Below are 8,588 nucleotides of genomic sequence, written 5' to 3' on the forward strand. Positions count from 1 at the left end.
ATTGTGGACTTTTCACACGGTATCCGATTACGTCTTGCAAATGAGGCATTTTCGGGAAAAAAAAAAAGTTTAATCAGCCCATAAAATTAAATGTCTGGTAAAAAAATGAAATAAGGCTATCTTTGATGCCAGTCAAATTTCACTAATAAATTTGGTTATAATTCAAATAAAATGATACAAATATATAAACTCTGAATCGCGCGATGAGCGATGGCATCGTCATCCGCCCACAGATGAAAACGTGTTCCCGGCTATAGCGGATCAGTTTTCTTCCAAATGAAGAATTTAGTTAGCTGAATCAATTTCCCATCTTCACTGACCGTCAAGATTCAGATTCTCGCTTTCAAACTGTGTACTGCAAATCATTATTCCTCATGAATACCACGGCGGTAAGTTCTTTCTTTCTCTAATTCATCCTCAATTTTGATTAACTTTCAACGGATCTGAAACTGAAATCTACTCTTATGGAGCTCATTTTTCATTCTTTCAATTGTTTGTGGATGAATGATTTCTCAGAGCATTGTCTATGTATTGTATTGGTTGACGAAGTTGTGTTTAGCAGGGGGCGAACTATTTTACTGGATTTACAAGGTTGTGTAAAGGACTTTGTGTTGTTCTTATTGCTGGACACGTTCTTGTTCAGATCATTCCATCTACTGTTATCTATCTTGCACTTATTCCAGCCAGGTTACTTTTTTACCACTCTTTTCATTTGTTGATTGTTGATTGTTGATTGTTGATTGTGTTCGTATTTGATATTCCTTGTGCTCATCTTAGTAACTTATTATTTAAAATCCAAAGAGATCTACTACTTTTCATTGTTTCTTTATCCCCAACACAATGGATCTGATAATTTACAACAACGCAATTCACAGTGGAAAAAGGATTTCCTTTCGAATTTCTTTCACATTCTCATGCTACTACAGCTTATTTGCCTTCATGTGGATGAATTAGCTAAGAATTATTACGAGTACTTGAGATTTGGGCATAATCTCAGAAGCGGACTATGTTTAGAAAAAGATTAATAGGTGAGGTCTTACCAATCATAATATACCATACAGTAGTAACTTTGAGTTACCAGACATGGGGTTTCTACAAAACTTCTTAGAGTCTCTAATCAGAAAACATGCTTGGTCCATTTGACTGAAGGATTGTCATATTTCCAGCATTAATCATATTAGCAATTTTGGTGGTTATTTTCTTTTGATGCTTGTAATCTACATCCCTCAATTTAGTCGATAACAGCACTGATAAAATAAATCTAAACGTAATAGTATAGCTACATTGTGCTGATTTAGATATTCTTTCTCTTTGAATGTTGATTTTGTAGGACTATTCCCTTTGGTTGGAATCTCATAACTGCTGGTTATATTGAACAATCAACTCATGGGGTATGATGTCTTGGCCTGCATTTATTGATGACTCTAGACATTGTCACATTTACTCTAGCTTTTAATTTTCTATTCCAAATGGTGGTTTCTTATATTTACATTCTTACAGGTGATTCTTAGTATTATTGGTCTCCTTTTCTTAGGCAAGCTGCTAGAACCCATATGGGGTTCCAGGGAGTTCCTGAAGTTCATTTTTGTTGTGAACCTTTTGACTTCTGTATGCGTTTTTATAACAGCTATTTCACTCTACTACGTTACAAGGCAGGAAATTTACCTGTAAGTATTCTGAGTTTTTCTTTGTTGCTTTTATTCTTGGAAAATTGTGACCTTGCTTGAACCCCCTCAATGTTTTGATAGATATATATGAAGATAGTCTCCATAGATAGGATAGTCTCATACCTTTGGCTTTATTTTGTCATGAATAAAAAAATATTGCCGACCAAAGATTATGCCTGAACTTGCTATTGATTCTACTACTCACAATGTTCTTGCTACATGTCCCATTTTGGATGAAGGAAATTATCTTATATGGTTTTGCAGAGTTTGTAGAATCTTGTAGGTAGGAGGCTTCCTTCATATATTTTATGAATTGTTTAACTATTCCAATATATATGCAATACTAAAAGAAACTAAATAAATGATAAAAACAACTTTCTAGATAAGCATAAGTTAGCTTTTGTTAGGAAGACAAACAACTCTAACCACTTGGAGTAAATTGCTCTTGGAAATGCAAAGAGGGCTTTGTAATGGACCTAGGTTGATATGTCTACGGAGTTACTATATTTGTAAATTCTATATTTTAGGATTTGTTGAGTAACGTACCAATATCATATATATAGTTTGGTAATTATTTTTTGAAGGAAGGATTTATCCTAGATTTACATGGTACTAGAGCACCCATTACCCTAAACCTTGTAGGTTGTTGTCATTTTCATCCTCTTTGACTTATACTCTCACAAACTGCTCCACTGTCATGGGATTTTGAAGGCCACGACACTAAACTAGGGTTTAACTACAGTGCCTACTTCCACTATCGAATGGGTTATGTTGATATTCCTATCTACTATGTTTATTTTGTGCTACAATTTTCTTTCATCACTAAGGTCTCGATTGATGAAAGGGTTTTTGGGATAAAACCCAATTTTTATCCCTAAACTCAAACATCTTATCAACCATCAAATCAAACAATTTTATCATTTAAATACCAAAACTACCCTATAATTTTATCCTCTCTCTCTAAACCATCATTCTCTCACCTACACGATATCCTCTAAAGTCAAAGGGCAAATTAGTCTTCAAATTTTAAAAACCATTTTTTTTTACTTTTTATCAAACAAGGATTTTTTTGATAAAACCCAAAAAACCCTTTCCTCAAACAAGACCTGAGAAATTTTTTCCATAAATTCCCTCTCACCCTCTTGGATGGGGAAGGTCTTTGTGTCTGCGGCTTCCATTCGACAAAGGATGTAGGTCTTCACTTCAGAGGCTTCCATTCGACAAAGGATGTAGGTCTTCACTTCAGAGGATGCAAGTTGAGGGAGGATTTGTTTGGCCAAGGGGTATTAAACCAAATAATTAATTCCTCATTTATTATTTAAAAACTTTTCGTATTTCTAGCTTTTCATATTCTTAGCTTTTCATAGTCTTAGACTTTTCATTTTCCCATTTCATGTATATATATATGTCTATTGTTTATCAATAATATACACAATATCAATTCTAATCTTCTCTCTATCTTATCTTCTTACTATCTTTCTTCTTGGTATCAGAGCTTCTGATTAATTTCTTTTTCGATCCTAAGTAATGGCTGAGAGTAAAAATATTCCTCTATTAGCTTCTTCTTTCCTCCAGCCTATTTCTGTGAAACTGAATCAACAAAATTTCGTACTCTGGCGATCTCAAGTTATTCCCGTTTTAAAGGGGAATCGTCTTTTTTCTTATGTCAACGGAACTCTTCTTGCCCCGAGCCCAACTCTTGCTCCGGCAGAAGAAACTTCAGAAGCAGTCATGATCGTCAATCCTGCTTTCGAATCATGGGAAGAACAAGATCAACGTATCATAAGTTGGCTTCTCTCCACCCTCACCGAACCTATATTGGCTCAAGTTGTTGGTGATACTTGTGAAACGTCATTTCGACTATGGACGGCCTTGGAGAAAATGTTTGCAACTCAATCTAGGGCACGGTTAGTTCAGTTACGACTTTTATTCAAACTCAAAAGAAAGGAACAAAAAGTATGACTGATTATCTGCAATCTGTAAAATCTATTGCCGATTCACTTGCCTCTATCGGCGAAAAAGTCTCTGATTTGGATCTCCTTACCTACGTTCTTAGTGGCCTCGGCCCTGAATATGATTCCCTTGTTGTTGCTGTAACAACACGAGTTGAACCAGTGAGCATTGAAGATCTCACGGGGCTTCTTCTAAATCAAGAACAACGTCTCGAACTCTCTCATTCTAACGTCTCAAATAGATCAGCGAATGTTGTTATTAAAGAAAACAGTCGCGGATGGAACTCGAAAGGGCAATCACGAGGCTTTTCATCTTCTTTCAGAAACCATCAATATTCCTCTTCTAATGGACATGGTGGATCTAACGAACAAAGCATTCTTGGGTCTGGCGTTGATAGGTCAAGCATGATTGGGCTGAAAAATAATAGGTCCAACAATGGTTATAATGGGCCTAGCAAACAGTCCTATAATGGACACAATAATTTTTCTGGGAATCGTCAAAATTTTGAAAATCGTAACGCAGGAAATAATAGACCAAAATGCAATACATGTGATAAAACTGGTCACACTTCCAACAATTGTCGTGCTCATATACAATGTCAATTATGTAACATTTTTGGGCATTCAGTCACCAATTGTCGTCGTCGATTTGATCAGAATTTTATGCCTAGTAATCCTCATACAGCAATGATGGCATCAACAACGGTTATCTCCGACCCCGCTTGGTACGCCGATTCGGGTGCATCAGATCATATTACTTCTGATCTGGAAAACCTTCATACTCATTCTCCTTATCAAGGTAATGAAAAAATAATTGTTGGTAATGGTGAGTCTTTGTCAATTTCTAATATTGGCAACTCCAAGATTAATTCTGTGCCAAAACCACTACATTTACGAAATATTTTGCATGTACCTCACATATCGAAAAATCTTTTGAGCATTGCTCGTTTTACTGCCGATAATAACGTCTTCTTTGAATTTCATCCATCATATTGTTCGGTAAAGGACCGCAATACGAAGATAGAGGTACTTCGGGGCAAACTTAAAGACGGGCTATATTATCTTTCTCCGGCACCTACAAATAAACAAGCTCTTATTGGCACCCGATCATCAGCAACAACATGGCATCATCGTTTGGGGCATCCATCAGCTTCAACCACATCATTTCTTATTTCACGTTTCATGTTACCAATAATTGGAAATAAAAATGTTCCATTTTGTGAAGCTTGTCAGTTAGGGAAAGCACATAAATTGCCTTTCAATGTCTCATCGTCACGAACTAATGCTCCACTTGATTTAATTTATTCTGATGTATGGGGTCCATCGTCACGAACAAGACCTGAGAAATTTTTTCCATAAATTCCCTCTCACCCTCTTGGATGGGGAAGGTCTTTGTGTCTGCGGCTTCCATTCGACAAAGGATGTAGGTCTTCACTTCAGAGGCTTCCATTCGACAAAGGATGTAGGTCTTCACTTCAGAGGATGCAAGTTGAGGGAGGATTTGTTTGGCCAAGGGGAAGCCTTTTCCTCTGTTGTATGTGTTACGATTTAATTTGTAACTTAGCGTTTTGAGTTCTTCATTTCAAGAATCGAGTTCTTGATCGCTGGGACCGAGTGGAGAATTCTATAATCAAAATGCAACGGAAGTATTATGAGAAGAGAATTCAAGGTTAAAGGAAAAGAGGAAACAAAGATGAGAAGAGAATACTGCTAGAATATACCTAATAGTCCAAGATAGAGGATCAAGACAGAAAATATAATTGAGACTAAGAACTTTCACAAAGCTTTTCATTCATACCCATAAGGGAGGTGAGAATCAACATATATAGCGGCTGAATTACCCAAGAGTAGTCGGTTATAATTCTGTTACAACAACAATCAGTTTTGTGGGAAACAGAAAACAAAATTAAAATATTGTTATGCTACAAAAACAGAATTCCCGCCCAAATCTCTAGCCCAAGTGTTCCATAAGACCGTGTGAGGTGCTGTTTCTTATTCGTAGATCGTAACATCATCTCCCACATCAGAAGTTCGTCGACCCTGACGAAGAGACTTTTGTCTTGTTTGCCTCTTTGTTGCTAGCATCTCCGGGCATTGAATGCTTATCACTTCAGCATCTTGCCAAGTTTGGTCTTTTGTTTGGGCCCCATCTCAATTGATCAGCACTTGTCTTTTCATTTCTCATGCACCATGATGTCTTGTTCACCCACAATTTTGTCGGTCCTGTTAGGTTGTGCACTAAGTTAGAGAATATTTTCAATAACAAGGATCCCTTGGAATAATTTTAGTTGTGAAACATGGAAGATTGTGGAAGATTGGGTAAGTTGCTTACAACCTAGAACTCGGGACTGACACTAAAATTATTCCAAGGATCCCTTGGAATAATTTTAGTTGTGAAACATGTAAGAGATCAAGAACTTGATTCTTGAAATCGAGAACTCAAAACACTAAGTTACAAATCAAGTCGTAACAATATGCTTCCCTTTTTGTTGTTGGAAACGAACTCATGCGAGTGCGAGATGAAAAAAATGAGGGTCTATTTGAATTTGTACAACTTGCTATGTGTATCCACATCAACAAAAGATGAAAAGTTGGAAAAAAAGTTGCCAAAAATGTCTCATGAGCTAATTTGCTCTATAATGCATTAGTTTGAGCGCCATTTGATTCTTTTATTAGTATAAAGATGAATTCGCTGCCATTCTTCTATCTTCTCATCTGTTGCTTATGCCATTCTATCTATTATAATTTGGTATCAGTACAGAATAGGCACTAGCATCAAAGGACAGGATAATTAAGAACATTGGAAAAAAATAAATAAACATGAAGTTGATGCAACAAAGCTCCCAAAAGGGGAATCCTCTCCTGTAAAAAGCATTATGGAGTAATTTCTAAAATTAAAGTTAGAGATATATTTAGTAGTATTAAGGTTTAGACTTTTAGCAGATGTGCATCTTATGTTAATGAAGAAGTAATACAGAATTACCCTGAAATTAGTACTTATAATTATTTTGGCCTCTTCTGTCAGTTATTTGCCTGTTTCTGGATTTAATGGTATCCTTGCCGGGTTTTTAGTTGGCATCAAGCAAATTATACCTGATCAAGAACTATCTTTGTTACGATTGAAGGCAAAGGTGAGGGTGTATTTATAATGTTAGACCTTAATTAAATATTGTTTATCAATTTTTCGTAATTTTCTACTGTCTGCAGTGGCTGCCTTCAATCATGTTAATGGTGGCTATTATTGTGAGCCCGTTTACAATTGACGCAGCATCATATCTTCCACTGGTGATTTTCGGAACATATATGAGCTGGATTTACTTACGATACCTACAGAAGAAACCAGAGGCTAAGATTCGCGGTGACCCAAGCGATGAATTTGCATTTTCATCATTCTTCCCAGAATTTGTTAGGTTAAATAGCTCAAATACTTGGTTTTGGTCTGATTGATAAAAAGTTATAATTTGATTTTTGCTGACTTTTTCCTCTTTTTCCTCTTGCTTAGACCAGTAATTGACCCCGTTGCTTCAGTATTTCATCGGCTTCTATGTGGAAGAAATGAAAATTCCAGTGAGGATGAGGGATACACTTTGGGTGCCACTTCCTTGCCTGGTTCTGATCCCATTGAAGCTTCAAGAAGAAGGTATACAGTCTTTGTCTTACCATGTAATCATCTTTTAAATTCTCTTTTGGACAATAATTCAGATTATAGGGTGATTTACGTTGCTTCATTTCGTATACAAATTATTTTTTTCTTCATTCAGTATAGATATTTGTTTCTTATGATCATGATAATACTGGGACATAAGTCTATTTTCTGTGTAACAAATTACTCATTTGGTGTAGATATTTTTTCTACAAGAATGAAAAGAAAGTTGATGATATACTTTTTATAACAATTGTACCGATACTTTAAAGAGCTTGTTTTCCTTTTTCTGGGGTTACAGAGAAAGAGGCGCTCGAGCACTTGAAGAGAGATTAGCCACGGAGAGGTTGGGCTCTGGAGGTAGAGGAGAAGATTCGAAGAAGGACGATGCCATAGATAATGTCTGAAACCACCACAATTACTTGTTATGTACATTCATGCAAAATGTATCAATATATTTACAGGTTTTCTGGAGAGGTTTCACTTTAATCGTATCAATTCGGTTTATTTCTCGGGATTTGGAAAGTTTTGTGGTGTGTCTGTTTGGTGTATCGGGTATGCTCTCTGTTGTTTTTACACTGTTTTTATTCTTTTCCCACGTGTAGTTTTCTGCATAAATAACTTGTCTTTCACTAGGATATGGACTTGGAAGTGTTAAATTACTTAGTTTCAAAATTTGATTTGGTAGGTACAACATAGGAATGTGGAAGGATGACTAGCACCAAAGGTAGAAGATACCAAAGGTAGAAGATTCAATGGCTGATGAAAAATGAAATGAAATGATAATGGTCTATTAGCCACTAAAAATTGGATTAACCAGCCATAAATAAATAAGGGAAAGAGAAAACACTACAAAATAAAGGGCAAGTCTCCTCATATATATTTCTACCACTGTACTGCTAAGATTATCATGAAATAAGAACCTCTTAAGTTGAGGTAAGATCGTGAAAATGAGAAAAATTGTTAACTTTTTAAATTAAAAAAGAAGAAATAATAAATTGATTTATGACCGAACATTTGGTGGAAATATATCGAGTTGATATTTGAAAAGAGAAGTGAATCCAAAATACGGTTTTTGAATCTGATTTACAAAAAGTGATTAGATACTGTACATGAACATGAAAAATTCGAAACACTATTTTGGATATCAAATTCTAGCTTTGGTGGAACACGAAACATAGATGTTCTTTTGTTAGAAGATAAAAAAAACCTGTTGGTATTTCTAGTTGCGGCTCTTGCAAAAGAATCTTTTCAATAGTAATTGGATATGTAATCCTATCAAGAAATGGCTTGTATGGTACAAGATCATTTGAAAATCTAAGTTTA

General features: G+C 35.7%; 1 protein-coding gene across 2 annotated transcripts; it reads left to right on the forward strand.

Moving 5' to 3' along the window:
- Window positions 1-207: 207 nt before the first annotated feature.
- On the forward strand, window positions 208-7,932 carry LOC124932315 (rhomboid-like protein 19). Of its 2 annotated transcripts, none has more exons than XM_047472933.1 (8): window positions 208-389; window positions 560-687; window positions 1,331-1,391; window positions 1,501-1,667; window positions 6,645-6,750; window positions 6,827-7,029; window positions 7,122-7,259; window positions 7,564-7,932. In XM_047472933.1, the coding sequence occupies exons 1-8, from the start codon at window positions 375-377 to the stop codon at window positions 7,667-7,669; spliced, it is 924 nt and encodes a 307-aa protein (XP_047328889.1). In that variant the 5' UTR covers window positions 208-374; the 3' UTR covers window positions 7,670-7,932. The 2 variants fall into 2 exon arrangements, with proteins under 2 accessions (XP_047328889.1, XP_047328890.1); XM_047472934.1 differs by having other exon boundaries at window positions 209-389; window positions 563-687.
- Window positions 7,933-8,588: the final 656 nt, after the last annotated feature.

Source organism: Impatiens glandulifera, chromosome 3, assembly GCF_907164915.1.
Source record: "Impatiens glandulifera chromosome 3, dImpGla2.1, whole genome shotgun sequence".
Lineage (NCBI taxonomy): Eukaryota > Viridiplantae > Streptophyta > Magnoliopsida > Ericales > Balsaminaceae > Impatiens > Impatiens glandulifera.

What these genes read in the sequence shown, in the direction of transcription:
- LOC124932315 (XM_047472933.1), top strand. An exon ending in ACAAGGCAGGAAATTTACCT is followed by an intron (nt 1,668 to 6,644) that starts GTAAGTATTCTG and finishes CTCTTCTGTCAG; the next exon opens with TTATTTGCCTGTTTCTGGAT. An exon ending in ATTGAAGCTTCAAGAAGAAG is followed by an intron (nt 7,260 to 7,563) that starts GTATACAGTCTT and finishes CTGGGGTTACAG; the next exon opens with AGAAAGAGGCGCTCGAGCAC.